The 21,520-nt window shown below is 42.9% G+C and overlaps 5 protein-coding genes across 5 annotated transcripts; 4 read left to right on the top strand and 1 right to left on the bottom strand.

Annotated features, from left to right (window-relative positions):
* Positions 1–118: 118 nt before the first annotated feature.
* Positions 119–2,566, bottom strand: K444DRAFT_611261 (FAD/NAD(P)-binding domain-containing protein). Its single transcript, XM_024879910.1, has 6 exons — positions 1,792–2,566; positions 1,556–1,737; positions 1,461–1,499; positions 1,292–1,418; positions 931–1,235; positions 119–873 (listed from the first exon to the last, which is right to left on the bottom strand). Exons 1-6 carry the CDS (start codon positions 2,441–2,443, stop codon positions 292–294), a joined length of 1,887 nt encoding a protein of 628 aa, XP_024738955.1. The 5' UTR covers positions 2,444–2,566; the 3' UTR covers positions 119–291.
* A 1,691-nt stretch (positions 2,567–4,257) lies between these two features.
* On the top strand, positions 4,258–7,193 carry K444DRAFT_586831 (V0/A0 complex, 116-kDa subunit of ATPase). The gene is made up of 4 exons (XM_024877997.1): positions 4,258–4,483; positions 4,531–4,609; positions 4,660–6,678; positions 6,727–7,193. Exons 1-4 carry the CDS (start codon positions 4,355–4,357, stop codon positions 7,074–7,076), a joined length of 2,577 nt encoding a protein of 858 aa, XP_024738956.1. The 5' UTR covers positions 4,258–4,354; the 3' UTR covers positions 7,077–7,193.
* Positions 7,194–7,523: 330 nt separating this feature from the next.
* Positions 7,524–10,018, top strand: K444DRAFT_611264 (class I/II aminotransferas-like protein). The gene is made up of 5 exons (XM_024879911.1): positions 7,524–7,816; positions 8,039–8,514; positions 8,645–9,145; positions 9,211–9,521; positions 9,570–10,018. Exons 1-5 carry the CDS (start codon positions 7,699–7,701, stop codon positions 9,622–9,624), a joined length of 1,461 nt encoding a protein of 486 aa, XP_024738957.1. The 5' UTR covers positions 7,524–7,698; the 3' UTR covers positions 9,625–10,018.
* A 1,432-nt stretch (positions 10,019–11,450) lies between these two features.
* K444DRAFT_611265 (uncharacterized protein) lies at positions 11,451–13,042 on the top strand. The gene has a single exon (XM_024879912.1). It carries the CDS (start codon positions 11,509–11,511, stop codon positions 12,967–12,969), a length of 1,461 nt encoding a protein of 486 aa, XP_024738958.1. The 5' UTR covers positions 11,451–11,508; the 3' UTR covers positions 12,970–13,042.
* Positions 13,043–16,826: 3,784 nt separating this feature from the next.
* On the top strand, positions 16,827–17,018 carry K444DRAFT_513405 (uncharacterized protein; the record flags this gene model as incomplete). Its single annotated transcript, XM_024873513.1, has 1 exon — positions 16,827–17,018. A coding segment is annotated over one exon (192 nt), but the record flags the coding sequence as incomplete, so codon positions are not given.
* Positions 17,019–21,520: the final 4,502 nt, after the last annotated feature.

The following is a 21,520-nucleotide window of genomic DNA, read 5'->3' on the forward strand; positions in this document are numbered from 1 at the left end:
CAATTGCACCTCATAGACCTGTTTATCGATAATTAGACAAGTAGTGAAGTGCCTTTTATCTGAAGATATAGGATGATAGTGAATGCTCAAAATGTGATGTGTTGCACATCGACTCAATGTCCCAGGATGCCTTGGTACAATCAGTTCTGATTGCGCACAGATTGAATATATCACCTTATAGATATTAGCTACTCGTTATATTGAATGTCCACAGGCAGGATCGAACACTGAGAGCACCTGTAGACGACTTAAGTCAAATCAACGCCATCCCATCTAGCCTTTCCATCAACTTCATAACTCCACCAAGCCCATCTCAATAGCCTTTATCTGAAGTGCCAACAACCTAGAATAATACCTACTAATCCAAAACGCTCCCGCCGCCACCCAAAACCCAGGCCGCCCACCGCGTCTCCAAACACCCCGAATCTCACCCATGCCATCAAAGCCCCAAATACTCTCAATTCCATCCGCGACTTCATCACCAAACACCTTCCTCGTCCTCGCCCTGCCATTTTCATATCCCGTTGCAAAGATAATCTCATCCACATTGCCAATCTCTTCTTCATCAGAGAGAACAATGCTGTGCGGATTGATACGTGTGATTGAGAGATCGGGGGATGATTTCACGGAGATGGCGCCTGAGGCTATTAGCTCGGATGCGCCGATGTTGACGTAAAACCCGCCGGCGCGCTGGATGGTCAGGACCAGGATATTGAGGTATGGGTCTGGAGGCGTGGGGCGGAAACCGACTGCGGAGAGGGAGGCGATGAGGGGTGCGTCCATGTGGGAAAGTAGGGATAGGGCATCGGCGCCGATGGTGCGGAAGAGCGTTGAGGGGAGGGACAAGGACATCATGTCTGCATCTTCGGCGGGCTGTAGGAAACTGAGTTGAGGAGGTGGGTAAGGGGAGAGAGGGGAGGAGACACTTACGGTGCGTTCGTTGTATTGAAGTGAGAGGAGCTTGTGCACGCGTGCGAGGCTTACGACGAAGGTTGGGGAGCGTTGGATCATCGTCACTGAAGCCCCGGCTTTGCAGCATGCTTGGGAGATGTCGTGGGCGGAGTTCCCGGAACCGACGACGATGACTTTCTTGCCCTTGTAATCTGGTGATCCTCCTTTGAAACCACTCGAATGCATCGTTTTGCCCTCGAACGTTTCCATCCCGGGGATCTCAGGGATGCGGGGTTCGCCGTTCAGACCGGTTGCTTGAACGATGTGCCGTGGATGAAGAGTTCCTGGAAACCATATGAGCACTTTTTGTGTAATAAGTAGAGATTCTCGAAGTCCTTACGTCTTGTTTTCTTGCCGTCTTGGCATCTTTCTACTTCGACAAGCCAGCACTTCTTGTCTGCTTCCCATTTCGATGAGATGATATGAGTTTCGTTCCACACATTCAAATCCAGGGCAGCTTCATAGCACTAGCAGAAGTCAGCCTCTGTAGCTCAGCGAGGAAAACTTACCTCCAGAAAATCTGCAACTTTATCTTTCGGCGCCAGGACCTAGATGGAAACAGTTCAGTATCTGTAGAATTAGAAATGGAATATTAACCACTCACAGGCCAAGTTGGAGGATACGGGAAGTAGGGTATGGCATTGGAGTAGCAAGAGTCATGCAAGACCAAGTCATCGTATCGCAGCCTCCAAGCATCTCCACTTCTCATCTGTTTGTCAATTACCAGTGTGGGCACGGCAAGCATGCTGAGTCTAGCAGCTGTCATCAAGCCGCTGTGCCCGGCTCCTATTTTACCGTAAGTCTTGGTTCAGATTCGCAAATCCGCATTTGAGCACTCACCAACTATCAGTACAGTTGGCTCTTGATCGATAAAATTCTTCTTCCGTCCGTGATACTCTCCCCAGCTCAAATTTCCCGCAGCTTCCGGCGCCACATGAAAAGGCCTCTTGCTTCCCGTCAGAAATGGGGTATCTGTCAAGTCCCTCAAGGTTGTAAACATTGTATAAATCCTCCATTCGTCACCATTCTCGACATCTTGGATGAGCCGCATAATCCCTCTCCCGTTCCCAATCTTGTTCTGCAACGTAATATGGACCAAGATGCATTTGATCTTTCCTATCGGATCAACGTTGGCGATTCCAGGTTTCTTGTCACCCAAAGCGAAACTTTTGATGTTGCATTGTTTGCCAGGTTTCTTGATGAATGAGATGATCTCTTTCGCGCCGGATAGAGTGCTGAATTTGGTGTTTGAGAGGCAGAGATGGTCGCGCCAGTAGCTTGTCGATGCCATCAAAGAAATGAGCTGGGAATAATCTTTGATGTCCAGCATGGAGTTGAGGCTATCGATACAACTCCTTGCAATCCCATCGAGCTCAGCATCGGATTGAGGAAGCGGGGCAGCGCTCGGTAAGGGGTAAGATGCGGCAGGGAGCTCAAAGGACGACTCTTTCAGAGGAGGCTCGATTGAGGGGTTGAGTGCGATTGAACCCATGGTGATCTAGGAGGGCTTGATGTGCTGGATGCGATGATATTGCAAAAGGAAAAAAACGAAAGAATCCAGAGTAGAAGATGCACTGGAAGGAAGAATAATGCACAAACGAAGACTAGAGATTTTAGCTGCTGAGGTATGGAAGACTTTCAAAGTAGTAAGCATGTGAATCAACGCGGCAACTTCTCTGTCCTTGTGACTTAAGATGAGTAAACTGCGAATTGGGCACAATATGCATCCGTTTTTCAGCAATTACTAAAGTCAGACAAGATGACTTTCGTCTATTTCCTCTCAGCTTTCATACGTAGTGTATGCTGACAACCACACAACCACACCGCCACACTACATCTAGGATTGCACTAGCGCTTACATCAACCTCCAATTGCACCTCCCAGCTGGGGTCTTCGATTGCAGTCGACACACGGCCAATGGACACAATTGGGCGCTCAAATAAAACTGCCGTAAGCTGTCAGATGACAAGTACCTTCTACCTCGGCGGTAGCAGAAGTTGGTATCTGTGGATAGAGATCTCATCAATGCTGTTGGATGTTGCAAGCGTGATCGAGGGGCAAAAACCAGGTCGGAAGACCGCTTGAGAAGTAAGATGTCAAATAAGATCGTTAGACTTAGACATAAATCGAAGAAATACCGTTGTTCGCTCCCAATCTGACGACCGAGACCTACCACTCCTTCTGTGTAGGCTCGTCCTTCCTGAATCCCAACTCGCCCGGAAACCCTCCCTACCACCTCACCATGAACGGGAAACATGTCCATCGCGCTCATCTCCGTTGGTCACCAGTCATGTTCGGATACGTCTTCACCGCAATCCAACTCTCGCAAAAAACAATGATATCACCCATCTCACAGCATTTACCATTGTGAAGAGCTTCCCGGTGATGAGGTCTTTGAGGCCCCCTATGAATCATTCTATGAATTCCGATTTCGAGGGATTGGCTGGCAGTGGTTTCCAAGCGGGCATGTGCTGCTTCTGTCGGCCTGGCCGATTACGATGTACTCGTGGCTTGTCCTTCTTTAGCCTCAAAGCTGAGGTAGTAATCTCGAGACTTGTAAAGGGCGTAAGGGCTGCCGAGCTTTCTGGGGAGTGTAACATAGACAAAAGTGGTGAGGGGATGGTGCGTGCAAAGTGGGAGGCAGGGCTAGAGGACCCGAAGAAGAGATTGAGTGAGAGTAGACATTGCGTTGATGTGTTTTGGCCCAATGGCAATTGTGGGTAGCATTGGGTTTGTGAAAGAACAGGGAGGACAACTAAGACACGATATTCCCGTGACCTTGAGCTTGGTACTGTATGAATCGAAGGCTGATTGACTGCGCACTAGGGCGGATCTGGGGCAGTGGCAGAGGAACGAATTTGATGAGTCGGGCCTCAAATGTATGCACCGAGAGAAATGCTTGGCTCGGCCATGATGACTCGTGCGTCTCAGGGTTGCTGTAGTTTGTCGATGTTGATGGTCTGCATGGGATTAAAACTGGGCTCGCGGTGGACAGAAAAAGCGGCACCAAATTTCAAAATTTCATTCAAGTCAAAGTTGTACCTTCATCTAGACTCGAGAGGGGCAGGAACTCACGTTCTACAATTTCTGAGATATTTGAAAAGAGGAGGCTTTGAAGATAATAACGCATATGTGCATTTAGAGAGTGCAACGTCCAGCTTGGCTTGGAAGATTTCAAGATGAGTGCCGCTTTTTCTGTCTAATGGGAGTTGAGGCACCAGAGGCAGGTCGGATGCTTACGTGATCAAGACCCTAGCAAAGCCAGCTTCATGACGACCAACCGAGTCTTGGTGCCTTCAGCAACAACACCTTCAACACAGTCCTCATCCTCCCCCGGGACACTGAGTGAAGCCATCACGAACCATCGCTGGAGGATCTGGGACAGAGCCCATTCTTCTTCGCTATGGTGCACCATCAGGATACCATGTTCCGCTCGGCGGACATGAGCATGGTCCAGCTCTACATCGCCAACGAAATCGGTCGGGAGATTGTGAATGCATTAGGAGAGCTGGGACAGATCCAATTCCGAGATGTACGCATACAAACATGTTGCAGAGCTTCCGCTGATGATTCTGATAGCTCAACTCCGATGTTACTGCTTTCCAGCGAACCTTTACGCAGGAGATAAGAAGACTCGACAATGTTGAACGACAGCTACGTATGTGCCGATACGAGCTACACAACCAATGCAAGCTGACAAAATGATAGGATACTTTTACTCGCAGATGGAAAAGGCTGGAATTCCTCTCCGCAAGATAGATCTTGATGTGGACACCTTAGCTGCCCCTTCCGCCTCCGAAATCGACGAGCTTGCCGACCGAAGCCAGGCCCTCGAACAGCGTGTGGCATCTTTGAACGATTCCTACGAGACCTTGAAGAAGCGTGAAGTTGAATTGATTGAATGGCGATGTGTGCTGAGGGAGGCCGGAGGATTCTTCGATCGAGCCCATGGCAATGTTGAGGAAATCCGAGCCTCCACCGATAACGATGATGCGCCTCTGCTGCAAGATGTCGAACAACATGGCCAGGGCCAGAATGGAGATGCGGAACGATCCTTCTCGGTCATGAATATTGGCTTTGTTGCAGGTGTTATCCCACGGGAACGAGTTGCTGCCTTCGAGCGTATCTTGTGGCGGACATTGCGAGGAAATCTATACATGAACCAGTCGGAGATTCCAGAGCCTTTGATCGACCCAACGAACAATGAGGAGGTCAACAAGAATGTTTTCGTCATTTTTGCACACGGAAAGGAGATCATTGCGAAGATCCGAAAGATTTCCGAGTCACTTGGCGCTGATCTTTACAGCGTGGACGAGAACAGTGACCTTCGCCGGGACCAAATCCACGAAGTTAATACTCGCCTTGGAGATCTTGGCAACGTTCTCCGCAACACCAAGACCACTTTGGATGCAGAGCTCACTCAAATCGCCCAGAGCTTGGCTGCGTGGATGATAATCATCAAGAAGGAGAAGGCTGTTTACCAGACCCTCAACCTCTTCTCCTACGATCATGCCAGAAAGACTCTGATTGCTGAGGCGTGGTGCCCAACGAACTCCCTACCTGTGATCAAGTCGACCCTTCACGATGTCAACAATCGGGCCGGTCTCTCTGTCCCGTCGATCATCAATGAAATTAGAACGAACAAGACTCCGCCGACATATCAGAAGACTAATAGATTTACTGAGGGTTTCCAAACTATCATCAACGCTTACGGTACTGCGAAATACCAGGAGGTCAACCCCGGTCTCCCAACTATTGTTACCTTCCCATTTCTCTTCGCTGTCATGTTTGGTGATTTCGGACACGGCTTCCTCATGGTCTGCGCCGCTGCTGCTATGATATACTGGGAGAAGAAGCTCAAGAAGGTCCGCGATGAACTTTTCTCAATGGCATTCTACGGCCGCTATATCATGTTGATGATGGGCATCTTCTCCATGTACACTGGACTCATCTACAACGACGTCTTCTCAAAATCGCTGTCCATTTTCCCCAGCGCCTGGGAGTGGACAGTGCCACCCGGATGGGAACAAGGTCAGACAGTCGAAGCACACCGCAAAGGTAGCTATCGCTACCCATTTGGTCTCGACTGGATGTGGCACGGCACTGAAAACGACTTACTCTTCTCTAACAGTTATAAGATGAAGCTCAGTATTCTGATGGGTTGGTGCCACATGACATATTCCCTCTGTCTCTCCTACATCAACGCACGGCACTTCAAGACGCCGATTGATATCTGGGGAGTATTTGTCCCAGGTATGATCTTCTTCCAGGCAATCTTCGGCTACCTCGTCTTCACGATCGTATATAAATGGTCCATCGATTGGATTGCGATTGGCGAGCCCGCCCCAGGGCTCTTGAACATGTTGATTTACATGTTTTTGTCTCCCGGCAAGATTGAGGAGAAACTGTACACTGGCCAGGGCCCCATCCAGGTGTTCCTTGTCCTGATCGCCGTCATCCAAGTCCCAATATTGCTTTTCTTGAAGCCATTTTACCTGAGATGGGAGCATAACCGAGCGCGTGCAAAGGGCTATAGAGGTATCGGCGAAACCTCTCGAGTCAGCGCGCTCGATGGCGACGACGATGATTCCAACACTTTGGATGGCAGGCACAGCCTTGCCAGCGAAGGCGAAGGCGTCGCCATGATCACGCAAGACATTGGGGATGAGGAGCACGAGGAGTTTGAGTTCGGTGAAGTTATGATCCATCAAGTCATCCACACCATCGGTAAGTTTCTCTGTCACCGTGATTTACCGACTTTCGCTAATTATGCAGAATTTTGCTTGAACTGTGTTTCTCACACCGCTTCTTACCTGCGTCTCTGGGCCCTATCCCTCGCCCATCAACAACTTTCCGTCGTGCTTTGGACCATGACATTGGCCATCGGGTTGGGCTCCACTGGCCCAATTGGTGTCGTTTTACTCGTCGTTACATTCGGGGCATGGTTTTTCCTGACCATTGCAGTGTTGGTGGTTATGGAGGGTACGAGTGCCATGTTACACAGCTTGCGTCTGCACTGGGTGGAGGCTATGAGTAAGCATTTCATGGGAGATGGCATCCCTTTCGAGCCATTTTCTTTCAAGCAGATGTTGGAGGACGACGAAAGCGCGGCCGAGATAAGCTAAGGACAAGCTTTCTGATGGACCCCTGATTTTTCGTTCGGTTCCGTAGATGATCCACCTGTAGAATTACTGTATTGAAGCTGAACGAGTCAGTTTGACGTAGCCCACTTATACCTTCCCCTGCTTCTTTATGCATGTTGTCAGAAAGAAATTTGAACACGTGGGATTCAGATCCCTTGCCACGAGCTGGATCTGATTAATCGATTCGTTCGTGAATCATTTGGGAATCGGAATGGGGGTACTCGTTGGGCAACTGGGCTCGACTTCCCGTGAATGGCTTTTGTGGCTCCAATTACAGAGGTGAGTCGGAACACTTGCAGCCGTGGGGCAGCATTGGACCCTAACTACCTTTGCTTTTGCGGGCCCTGTCTGTCGCAATCAATCGATAAGAGAGTTGCTTCTTCACCGCTAGCGTCTAGTGGGGCACAGCTCCAGCTCTCCCCTCCCCCCCTCCTGACCACCCCTCTCCACTGCATTAAGCCAGGGCGTTTTCTCTTTCACTCTTTTGATCTCCTGACAGCAATCCTTCTGTGTTCTCTAATACATCGAAGAAACAATCAGCTCATTTGCCGTGGGGGCTCGACCCACGCATATTAGAGAGAGCACGAACGCACGGGCAGCAAAGATGTCGTTACAAGGAGCATTCGTCAACCGCAAGTTCAGCATGAATCGCAATACGGGAGCCCCGCGGATCTCAACCAAAATTGCGAGGAGGTTCAGCACGCATGAGCCAAGTGCTAATGGTACGTTTGCTTCTCTTTCGAGTGTTTGGGTCTGTGTAGTCATGGTGACTTGCATCACCGTGGCCTCGAGCATAAAACCCCTTTCCAAAGCTACAATGGAACAGCCAATGAGAAAATATATGTCTGCAAATTCATCTGCGGATATTCAATTCCAAGGAAAGAAGAAGGAATGGAAGATAGACGTGGACAAAATGAGGGTATTGCTGCTGCTAATCTAGCTAGAAACCAACTCCAAGATCCACCGCCAATTCCGCAACGCACACGAAGGCCACAAGTCGCACGCCGGTCTCGACCCCACACGGGCTTCAACCGGTGTAATTTGGTGTACGGAACGCGCCTACGAGCACGGCTTCCTTGAGAACCCTGACGAGTGGGCAAACCTGGGCCAAGGAGCTCCCGAGGTCGATGACGAGATCGAAGGCTCGTTCGAGCGCCCCCATACGATCGATGTCTCGATGACAGGCAGAGAATATGGCCCTACGGCTGGGATTAAGTCACTGAGAGCTGCGGTCGCCAATCTGTATAATGCGCATCATAGACAGGGCAAGGAGAGCCAGTATTCGTGGGAGAATGTGTGTATTGTCCCTGGTGGTCGCGCGGGCTTGATACGCATTGCGGCCGTGTTGAACAATGCGTACTTGGGATTCTTCATCCCGGATTACACGGCGTACAATGAAATGTTGTCTCTTTTCAAGAACGTAAGTTAAGTTTTCCTTCAGCTTTTGATTTGATTTGATTTGTTTATGGGGTTGTGGGGAAAGGAGGCGGGAGATCAACATGCACCCCTTTTCTTGGCAGATATGCAGGTGGGCTAACTAATCCCCCCAGTTCGCCGCCATCCCCTCTCCGCTGTCAGAGGAGGATGGATATCACATCCACCCCGACAAGATTGCGGAGGAAATCGCGCGCGGTACCTCCGTCATTCTGACTTCTAACCCGCGTAACCCTACGGGAAAAGTAGTCAAGAATCCAGAGCTCGCCGAGATCCAGAATATCTGCCGAGACCGCGCTACGCTTGTTATGGATGAGTTTTACGGTGGGTACAACTACACGTCTAACTGTGACGGTACCACCATCTCCTCGGCGGAGAACATCGAGGATGTGGATGAGGACGATGTGCTCATTATCGATGGCTTGACGAAGCGATTTAGATTACCGGGATGGAGAATCGCGTGGATTGTGGGCCCGAAAGAATTCATCAAGGCTATTGGATCCTGTGGGTCGTATCTGGATGGTGGTGCGAATGTGCCGTTCCAGGAAGCTGCAGTTGCGATGCTGGAGCCGAACAAGGTGCGCAACGAGATGAAGGCTCTGCAGCGTCACTTTATGGTACGTTGCCCCCTTTCCCCTGCCTCGCCTCACCCCTCTCCCCACAAAATTAACTATCAATAAAGGACAAACGCGACTACGTAATCTCGCGCCTCCGCGCCATGGGCTTCATCATCAAGAACGTGCCCGACTCAACCTTCTACCTCTGGCTCGACCTCGAAAAACTCCCCGAAGAGATCTCTGACGGGCTTAACTTCTTCCAAGCGTGTCTTGAGGAGAAAGTCATCGTGGTCCCGGGCATCTTCTTTGATTTGAATCCGAGCAAGAGGAGAGATCTGTTTGATAGTCCTTGTCATCATTTCGTGCGGTTTAGCTATGGCCCGAAGATGGAGACGCTGAAGATGGGGTTGGATGGCATTGAGAGAGTTGTTAAGCGGTGAGTTTTGCGTTTTCTGAGGGGTGGGCGCGCTGACAGGGATGATAGGTTCTCGAAAGATGGGAAGTTGACGGAGGAGCCGAAGGAGGAGATTTCTAACTGAGTGGATGATGGCATGGGAACCATGGCTACGGCGGGACTAAGATTTGGATATGGAACCATGGTAGGTTGGGATATCGGTTGGGATATGGGTGGGAAAATGGATGAGGAACCGAGGGAGCATGAATTAGTTAGATATACTGTATCTTAGAGATCTTCCTAGCCTGATGTTAGCGATTCGATGATTATGGCCTTTCAAGGTGAAAGTTTCTCCACTTTCCCTTTCTGGATGTGCTAAAATCTGCTAATTCAAGAATGACTCTAGGCTTAGATAACCGATTCAGCTTTAGCATCCCGTCCTGTTGTCAAAGTGATCAGGAAAACCGTGATAACCAATTCGCAGATTACTCGAAGCGCTCCAGCAACAAGAGAGAGCTCATCTCGAGGGGTTAGCTCGCAAGGAAACATTTCTAAAGGAGGTAGCTCTATGAAGATCACGGCATAAAAGTGACGGGATTACAGGGCATTTATGATTTAACAGCACTTGGGTGTCTTTTTTTTTATTTTTAGCGTACTCGGTCACTAAATTACCTTATAATTCCAGGCCATTGCCCTAAAAATACGCTAGAAGGCGAGAGCAAGGGATACCACACCTTTTTAGGGCGCTTATCCCCTATACTTATAAGGGGTACCTCGCTAAAAAGCCCTATAGTAATAACTTATTTAGCGTCTAAGCGCTATCATTACTCCGCTAGTAGCACTATTTACTCCTAAAGATCTTTTTATACCTTGCGAATGTCTTATAGCGCCTCTTGATATTTGTTTAGGGTATATGGCCTGGAGCTATAGGGCTTTACTGCGATCTTAACCCCCTAAATTGTGCCCTGGGGGGATGCCAAGGGCCCAAATGCCCTGTAATCCCGTCACTTTGTGCCGTGATATTCGTAGAGGTGCTGATTCTCAACGAGGTGTTTCCCGAGGAGGAAATTGAATGGAATGATCCTCGCGGCGTGGCGACCCTCGAAAAGCCAATTCTCAAGGTGGCGAAAGCTCGAGGGGAAGTTCCTTAGGAGCGAGTCGTTCTCGGGGAGGACTCCCAAGTAGAAGCTCCAGTTCTGGTGGTGGTGATTCTCAAGGAGGGAGCTCAAACAGAGGCTCTATCAGAGGTGGCAGTTCTCAAGGTAGTAATTCTCGGGGGAGCAATTCCCAAGGAGTTGGAACAAGAATATTCGAGGAGGAAGTGTGCGAGGAAGAAGTGTTCGAGGAATTAGGAGTGACGGCTAGTAGGAACGTGAATGAGTAACCTGAGCCCCTGGTGCTTTGTGCACGCTGATGAGTCAGCTGGATTATGCTCAGGGGGCCCTCTTTTAACCCTCTCCCAAATCAGTTATAGGAAGCACAAAACAGGTTATGGATCTAGTTAGGGGGGTGAGAGTCTACTAGTCGACGTGGGGGGCTGTTGAAATAGTACCTAGTGACCTAAGGAACTCGGAACACTAAACACTCCGGTTTCAGTCACGTCTCATAAACAGACCATATATAGGCTGGAATGCCCTCGCAGCTTTGTTCTCTATAGTTGATAAATAATATACTCGATTTCCTCTATTAAGTTCTGCGTGAAGCCCTAAGGCCATGTTTTATTGATGACACCATTCATCCTATTGACTGGAAATTCGTTTCAGGTGCTGATAATCGCCATTATACCATATACCGCCAAATTGTTACATAACCAAGAACGCAGTTCTTGGCGGTTATCAGCACAGCCTTGCTGGCTGCCATAGAGTTACCTGAAGCCATGCACGTGACCACCTAAATGAGGGGAATCGCTAAATCCAACACGTTAGGCATCACTTCGCCATTCCATAATATTGAAAGGCTGTCAACCTCTTGAGTGAACGCGCCCAACACTCTTGGGTGATATTTACCATTTTGACGTAATCACTTAGCTATGTCGCTCGCCGGACAATTCTCGCTTTCTTTCGAACTATCTAGGATACCGGAGCTGGTCCCAGTAATCGCCAATGCCATCAATGACGTGGTCGATTTCGCCCGCGAGCTTCGAAAATCCGGCTCCGACATTGTTGTAGAGCAAGATCTCGCAACGGTGTTTCTTCAAAACCGAATTGAGGCAAAATTTGCGGAGACGTTCAAACATGCAGTTGTGCCAACGGATGTGGCCTCGCCGTTTCGAGCCTTGCCAATCTATTTCATGAGAGGAGCCGGCCCCACAGTCCGCCGTGCATTAAGAAACCAGGCTTACTTCTCCATGGTCGTACAGTTGTCGATGTTGTGTGCAACTCATGAGATAATATCGTTGTCGGAAGGACTCTTTGAGGCTCTTCGACTCCGTTTAAGAGGAGCGCCTACAGAATCAGATTCTACGTTCTCTCCGGACTCTTTATCAGGAGTCCTAACTGCCTGTAGTGAACAAACGGCATCATTTCCGTGGCACGGATACCTTGCGCACATTAGTCAAGCGCTTGGAGTACCATATGGTAACGATTACAACCTACCCAGGCCTCCCGGACCCAACGATCTCTATACAAATACGGAGCATTACAACAACTATTACTCTTTGAGTGTACCGTTACTACAAGCATCTCTTGACATGTTGGCAGCTGTGCAGAGTTTGTACAAGGACAATATTATGTTCATCGACGGCAGTAGAGGATGCTGCACTATGGTTCTTTGGGCACACTATGTCTTGGGTCATACTGTCCGGATTGAAGGATGCCCAAATGGAACTGTCACCTTTGGCGCCGGTGAGCACAACGTGATTATTGTGTTTGAGCCACCTAAGACGACTTCAGCTGCTGTTCCTTTTGGTAACAGGCCCGTCTCCAAGAATGAACAACCTTGCATTTATCTCATGGATGCAACGGCCATGCCTCGACTTAAGATACAGCGAGACGATGAAGAAGCTGGGGTGGAGATCGTTGCGGATCTCAAGATTCCTGCTCGGGGATATGGGGAGTCTATGTTTGCAGAGAAACTCGATGGCGAGAGTGAACGCATAGATATGGGCCATGTCACGAGCGGCATGGCTTTACTATTCTCAGAGCACATTATGGATGAGGCTGGTGAGGGCAGCAATCAGAGGCTTCTGCGGATGTCATGTGCCTCCAACATTTCCAATGTCCTTAAGGCCAGTGCATTCATCCTTGGGGACACACTTTTCGACCCGCGAAAGGCTCGATATTATCGAGATGCATATGAAGGTCAAGGCATTGATGCAATTCGTCCACCACCGAGCTTGCAAGTCCTTACAAAGACTATCGTTTCCTGGGAGTTACTTCGTGCAAGAGCGTACGATTTGGCACTGGTCATCCTTGCCTTTTCTGCCGTTGGAAATCTGAACGAATGCGAATCGCTGGTCTTGGGGCCTCTCACAAATATCCACGCGATTTGATCCATCCCATCTGTCAATACGAGCGGTTTGGGAATCGGGCGCTATTTGGGCTAAGCGAGGGGCCCGATTCGCTAATAAAAAGGCCTAATTTTAAAATAATATATAACTTTCTAATAAAAAGCAAAGGCTAAATTTTAATTAAATAAAAAACATTAATGCTTATAAGAAACTTAGAGGAGTATTACCTAGATTAAATTCTATTAAAGATAAAAAGATTTATATAATTATATATTTTAAAAAACTATTTTATAATTAAAATTATATATAGTTCTAATAAAAGGCTTTAGCTAAAATTACTTAAATAGTATTATTAACTAAATCATTTTTAATAGATCCTACTAATAGAATTTTATTAATTTATTAATTTGAAAATATTATGATATTTTCAAAATTCGCTCGTATCCGACCTCGGATTTATGAACCGGAGCTCGCTTAAGTAGACGATTAAGCAATCGGGCCCCTCGCTTAGCCCAAATAGCGCCCGATTCCCAAACCGCTCGTATTGACAGATGGGATGGATCAGATTCACATCTCGACGCGTATCATGGATTGGGATGGTCGATCCCCACTTCCTGTGGATCATCGTACCTGGTATATGCTCATTGCTCGCCTCCTTTGCGGGAGGAAGGATGTGGATTTGCATGATACATTCCTCTACAGTAATTGGGGATGGAGTGTCTACGTGGACTCATTGGGTAGCGAGGATCCTACACTTGTAACTCCCGGGAAGATCTGGATCAAATGTGGGACACCACACCGAAATGGCGACTATGCGCACTCTATCAAAAATGGCCCGTATAAAGTGACGCACACAATTCCACAGTGCAGTTCAGTTGAAAGCGCGGATCAGATACTTCGACCGAGATGCATGCAGTGTGGGAAATGAGTTGAGTAGAGTAGAGTAGTGGGCCCTACTCATACTCTACTCAAGTTTTTTTCTCACTACTCATACTCTACTCAATACTCTACTCAACTACTCAAGAATATTCTTGAGTAGTTGAGTAGTATGCACGTGATACCACACGTGACGTTACACGTGATAGGCTAACCTAATTTGGTAAGGCTCCGGGGTGGCCCGAGCCTAGCGCCACTGTACTGCCCAATCAAGTGGTGGCGAGGTTTGGTAAGCGAGGTAGAACCTTCACGATACTTCCAGAACTACCATGGCTTACATATTATATTATATTACTAATATAAGAGCTATATATTAGAAATTAAAGAACTAGAACCTTCGAAATATAGTATTTCTTTCTAATTAGAAGAAGAATTAAGAAGCCTTTAGAATATTAGAATTTTGTATAAGAACAGGTTATTTTCCTCGAGTTCTCGCTTTTTTTATTTTTATAATTACTTATATATCTTCAACTATTACTCTCACAATAATACTTTATATTATAAATACCTTTATATATACTTTACATACTCGAAAATATCTCAACCATCCTCGATTAAGCTTAATATAAGCCAAAATCACCCTGATTTTATATTAAAATCCCTTGATAAAGAACCTCTTCTCTTTAAAAAAGGATATTTAAAAAAGACTTTAAATCCAATTCAAGAGAACCCGGAAGACGCTCGCACTTGTACTATTAGGTGCTTAGTACAAGGCTATTCGTAAGTTAATAATCTTAATTTTAATAGTTTTAATATTAATTAACTTTTTAGAAAAACATGGCTAAATCAACAAATATACGGTCAAACAAGTAATTATTTAGCTCACTTTCGGAACTCACATAAATTTATTAATCTTAATACTCTTTCCGATAGTAGAAATAATAGTAAGTTAATTAATATTATTTAAAGAATTATTTACTAATTATTTACTAATTATTTATTAGGTAAAAGCGAAGCTTCTTCTTCTCAAATCTCTCAACCAACTATAAATAGTCTTTTTAATAGACAATCGGGCCAAAGAGAAGATAGCTTTACTATTAATCACTTTAAGAGATTATTATTAAGCTTTATTATTAGTAATAATATCTCTTTTCGAGCAGTTACTACTCCGAGCTTTAAAGTACTTTTAAAATATTTAAATTAGTAAGTACTTATATTATTATTATTATTATTATTATATAGGCTAATATTTTATAGTCAAGTACCGCCTTTATATAAGAAAACACTTAAGGACAAGCTTAATTTGAGCTATATAGAAAAGAGTTTAAATATTAAAGAAGAATTACAAGAGAATATTAATTCTCAAGGAACCTTTTCTATTACTTTAGATACTTGGACAGGTATAAATCAAAAGGCTTTTCTTGGAATTACTATATAAGTTAATTAATTATTAATTATTAATTTTTTATAAAATATATACTAATTTTATTTTAGATACTTTATAAATAAGGATTTTATATTAAAATCTTATTTATTAGTAATAAAAGACTTAAATGATATATACTCTGGTATTTATATGCTTTCTGTTTTATTAGAAGCTTTAAAATAATATAATATTGAATATAATATTACTAGGTAAGTAATATAATTATATTTTTATAATATAATTACTAATATATTTTATTTAGTATTACTTGAGATAATACTAGCTCAAACGATACCTTATTAAAGGCTTTTATAAAGCATTATAATAAGTAAGGAATTAAATTTTAAGGAGATATTCCTTATATAGCTTACGTATTAAATTTAGTAGTTCAAGATATTTTAAAAGCTCTTATTAAGAACGATTATAATACTTCTTATTCTACTGATTTATACGAGCAAGAAATGGAAGAACTTGAAAATAGAGAAGAAGAAGGAGAGCAAGTAATAAGTAAATTTCCTATATAATTTATAAGAGATTTATTAATAAATTTTAGATTTATTAATTTGGAGAAAGGTTAGAAAGACTATTATAGGTCTTAAATATAACCAAGAAAACCGACGATTATTAGAAGCTCAAATTAAAGCTTTTAATATAGAAAATGCTCGATTTCCTTAACTTGGTAAGTAATTAATAATCTAATTATTAATTAATACTAATTATTTATAGACCAAAAAATACGGTAGTCTTTGACTTATAATATATTAAAGAACTTTTTATATATATATAAAGCTATTGAGGTTGTTATTAATAGCTCTAATTCAAAGGCTTTTAAAAATAAAAGTCTAGTTTTAACTAATATTGAAATTACTTATTTAAATAATATTTTAAATATAATTTCAATATTTATTAAAGCTACTACAAAGTTATAAGCCGAAAACTACCCTACTATATATTATATTATACCTGAGGTATATAAAATATATAATAAACTAAAGAATTTTAAGAAGGAATTTAAAGTAAGTCTTTTTTTAAACTCTTCTTATATTATTATTAATATTATACTAATATTTAATAGGATAAAGCATTTATAGATACTATTAATAAGGGTATAGCTAAGCTTCGAAAATATTATCCTAAAACAGGCGTTTTAGATAATAAAAGTAAAGCTTTATATTTAGCCCTTATTCTTAATCCTCGAATTAAATAAGAAGGATTAACTAGTATTGGCTTATCTAGCGGTATGTCTTCGGATATATATAATAGATTAAAGACCGATTATAACGTATAAGTAATCCCTTTAATTACTTTTTAATAAATTAATTAATAACTAATTTTATTTAGATATAAATACGATTATAATTTATCTCAAGCTAGATCCGATTCCTCGGATTTTAATATGGCCGATTCCGATAAAGACGAAGACGATATATATATTACTAATAAGTCTTCTAATATAGAAGACAAATTAGTAACTTATTTAGAAGAAAAGAGAGAAGATAGGAAAGTAAGTAAATTTTACTTAAATTTTATTAAATAACTATCCGGTATTCTTTTAATTTTTTTTTATATATTAGTACTAATATATATATAGACTAAGCCCCTAGACTACTGGAAGTCTAATGCGGCTAGATTCCCTGTTTTAGCTCTAATAGCTAGGAAATATCTAGGAATCCCGGCTTCCTCGGCCGCTAGCGAGAGATTCTTCTCTCAAGGTACTCTTATTATATCTAAATTGCGTAATAGACTTAATAAGAGTACTTTTGAGATTATATCTTGTCTAAAAAGCTGGGGGTTATTTAAAGATGAATTAGAAGAAGTAAAAAGAGAGGAAAAAAAGAAGGAAAAGAAAGATTCTGAAGAGGGAAATTTGTTTTTTTATAGAAGAAAAGTAGTATTTAAGTAGCCTTATATAAGCTATAGCTTAAATTATATAGTACTGCTTAATAGGTACCTTATTTATTTATTAATAATTAAATGAACATTGATTTTCTACATTCACGTGACTTGCACGTGACTACTCTTGAGTAGTACTCTTGAGTAGTACTCTTGAGTAGTACTCTTGAGTAGTACTCTACTCTACTCTACTCAAGTACCGTATTACGCTACTCAAACTCTACTCTACTCTACTCAAGACTACTCTTGAGTAGCTTGAGTATTTTTTGCCCACACTGGATGCATGACATCTGTTAGTATTCTCCCATTCCTCGTAGCATTGCGTGCAGATACTTTTGTTGTCAGTGTGAGGTACAAAACGAATATAGGTACTTGCTTGATTGGGTATGGCGACTTGCATCGTTTGCGCTGGGAGGCGCAGATTTTGGAGCCTTGCTCTCATCGTGTGGCTAATGAGGAACATCCCTTGGATATCGGGATAACAAGTGTTCGTGGAATGATGTTTGATCCACTCGCTTCTCCTTCGGAACGCATATGTGTTTCAATGGTCCATGGGAGCGGTCCCGTAAGATGGCTGGCTTTGGCTGGCAACCCAGCATACAACCCAAGAGAAAGTGTCCTAAGAGGCTCTAGTACTTGTTTGGAATGCTCTATTCAGCAAATAGTAATTATGAAAGGGGATCAGCTGTTAATCTTATAAGGAAGGAGGATAAAGAAGAATAAATCAAATCCCGCGAGAAGAGGGCATCCAATCAGTGAACAATCGTGAAAGTGAAGTGTGTATTGCTTAATTTCTTCCGTAAGGGAAGGAGAGAAGACTAAATAGAGGAGGAGGAGACCTGAGACTACGGAAAAACAGTTCCTCCGAGGATTCCCTGTATTTCACACTACCATAAACCGAATAATAGTACTTTAATTTACACTATCTAGGTTTAAACTATATAAAGTCGATATACTCGAGATTCTGTTGTACCTAATTCGTATACTTTAAATTGAAGCAGACCGAATTATAGTACTCCAATTTAAACGACTTCGGCTTTAAGTATAAAATAAACCACGTGCTTTAGTCATTCCCTTCTAGCGCCTTTCACGCCAGCAAAATAAATATACTACGAAATGGATACGCCAGTACGTGGGAGCCAAAACTTACCCCCTAGCCCTTTCTAGCGACCGCCACACGTCGGCAGGGAATAGAGCGAGGGGCGCCAGTGTCGGGGGGCCGAATTATTCTCCTAAGGCAGCCCGATTCTGCTCCCTTTTTTCCATGGCGTATACCAAGCGGCATTACATTATATGCGCCAGCGTTAAAGAACAAATTTGGCTCGCGCTGGCGGGACGGGGCTGGCGAGGGCAAGTTTTGGCTCCCCGGCAATTGGTGTATCCATTCCGCTGGCGTGTGACTGGAGGGGAGAGGAGGAACGTGACTTAACAAACCTGAGCAGAGGGTGAGGCGAGGGTGAGTAGCGCTTGCGCAGAGCGGCGATGGTGATTAACCGCGTTGAAAGGAAGGGAGGGTCTAGATTCGATGAGATTACCAGAACATTCTCACCTGCGGGGTTTGGATTCCTAGATTAATAACTAGAGATGAATTGTGAATTATTGATAGACTATGGGATTTGGCGTTGAATCTGATATGTATGCAATCCGTCAAGCTTTCAGGAAAAAGGACAGATGATAGCGCTCACCCTCGTTGATCTCTTTCCCTTTAATCGCATCTTTGTCCTCGATATCTTTTGTTGCAATGGAAACAATGTACCTAAACATTTGGTACATTGAAGCGTCCTTCAACTCCAGAGTGAATCATCTTCCTCAAGTTCCGTTGCAAAATTTGTGTGCATCATTTTTTAGCGCAGTGGGAAAAGCGTGCAGGGCCGGGTGTACCATTGCTGTCAAGAGGCCTGATAGATTAGCGAGCTCGCTTAGCTTCCCCTTTTCTTCTCGCATCAAGACTGTGTATTTTTCAAGAACAGCAAGCCATTCACTAGCACCAATGGACAGAAATAATTTAAACATTGCATGTACTTGAATAAACTGGTGTATTTGATTTCATATGTTATGCCACTCTGGCAACATGCAAACATTACTGAAATAGCTTGCACAAAAAATTGAATTTTGTGAAGCGAGTGATCTAACTAGACCATGTGAAGATCTCGAATTTTGCTAGTCTACTATGGGCAGGTGATCCCACACAAGGCATTTGAATTCCACACTGCACACACTCAGGCATTTCTGGTACACCTATTACTGCCAGAGGGGGATGCCCGTCCGTCTTGCGCTTGTTTGAGGGTGTTGAAACTCTGTACCCGTGCAAAGGTTTTCCCGATTTCACGAATACCGAGTCCCAAGGAGCGAATCACGGCGTCTGGTAGGTTAAAGCCCTTCACATTGACGTCCCAGTCGAACTAGGTTGCTCGGTTTAACTTGAGATTGAGGCGAAGTAGATGTGTTCCCCCCGGTTCGTCAATACGAGCGATTGATTAATCGGACCTAAGCGAGGAGCCCGATTCGCTAATAAAAGATGTCACGAGCACAAGATCTAGGGCCTGGAAGGCGTGGTTAGACTGTCTCTATTTCGACGATTCAAAGCTAAAGAGAGAAGAGGATCTCGAAGGAGCCTCGGATCTAAATAATTGCGAGCTACGCACGGGCCCACGTGCTAGCTTAAGCTCGGGATCACGTGTAACCATTAGGTGATTATAGATGCCACGCTCAGATGCCAGATACCTCGCTCAGATGCCAGATACCTAACTAGCTCTAGTCTAACCCCTACTAGTACCGTATATCGTAATAACCGTAATATTACCCCCCCCCCCCTCGAAGTAAGCTCGTCCCCGAGCTTCGAAAGTCCCTGTTGAATTCTCAAGTTACAGTCACGTGCGAAAGGCCAGGGTCTTTTGCACGTGACTTGCAAGGATTTCCGTCCGTATTATGCGGTTCTGGTAGTATATTATTCTTGGTACAGTCTAACTAATAGGGGAGGTTCTGGGGCAGTTCTGGCTATTCGGGGTTCTTATTATAGAAGCTCTAAAGAGCCAGGGCACTATTACTTAATAAGAATACAGGATATTACTCCGGATCTGAATCCTATTTTTTTTTATTAGACTCAATACTTAAGCTTTCTATAGAATAGCTTTATTACTAGTACCTCTTAAACTTTATATTCTATTTCCCCGTCTTATAATTCTAATAGCAGAAGCTCCGGATTCACTTGTCCGGAAAGGGAATTACCTGGATTCTTATATAGCTTCTCTATATAAAATACCGGATATATTCTTATTAATTCCGGAAGCTTAAGTCTAAAAAAATATCCTACTTATTCCAGGATTTTATATAGTTCTTCTATTTAGTAAGCTAGCTTATAGCTCGAATAATTATTCTTTTAGTACTTAATAATAATTTATACTTTATTTCTTACTTTAAAGTTTACTAGTTAGTAGTACTTATTAGCTTAAATAATATAATATTCTTATATTTATATTATATTCTCCTATATCTTTTACTATAATTTATAGAGCCATATTACTAGAACCTTTACTTCTTGCCTATTTAGCTCTTTCTTTAGAATATCTAATTATACTTGGGTTTTCTAATTAAATAATATCTATAGTTTATAGCCCTTCTTTATAAGAAACAGGAATTAGCCTATAGTCTTATAAATTAGAGCTATTTACTAGTAGTTAATTATTACTACTTATTTATTCTAATTATTCTAATAATAATTTATATAGAAATATAGCTATTAGTTAAAATACTAGTTAATAATTTCTATCTAGCTATTAGTTTAGAAATAATTAATAATTAATAACTTGAGCTTTATACTAATATATTTATAAAACTCGTTTCAGAAATCCGATATAAATTAGGAACTTTAATTAGATATTATAGTCTCCGGAATATTAACTTAGTAAATTATATAAATAAGAAATAGAAATATTAATTCTTTAGCTATTATTATATCTCGGATAGAAATTATAACAGAATACTTGTCTAGATAATTAATAAAAATTATTACTATATTATACTTATTTTTATTTTCTAGATATTTCTTAAAATTTACTAATATATATTACTAGAAATAATTAGGGACTAGTAATAAATATAAGAGCCCTGGCTTCTTATTTCTAGAGATATAGAATTATTAGTAAATATAATAGTTATTATAATATAGTAGGCTATACTTATTAAAAATTATATTATTTTAGTAGTTTTAAAATTTAGGTTATATAATAAAGGCCGCGGTCTTTTATATATAACTTACGGAAATTATATAAGAAAGCTAGTTTTTCTATAGATTTAGAGAATAATTTCTTATAAGTATTTAATTAATTAAGCTTTTATATATTATATACTATTTATATTTTATTATTTATACTTTTAATTTATTATTTTACTATTAAG

Source organism: Hyaloscypha bicolor (genome assembly GCF_002865645.1).
Source record: "Hyaloscypha bicolor E unplaced genomic scaffold K444scaffold_55, whole genome shotgun sequence".
Classification (NCBI taxonomy): Eukaryota; Fungi; Ascomycota; class Leotiomycetes; order Helotiales; family Hyaloscyphaceae; genus Hyaloscypha; species Hyaloscypha bicolor.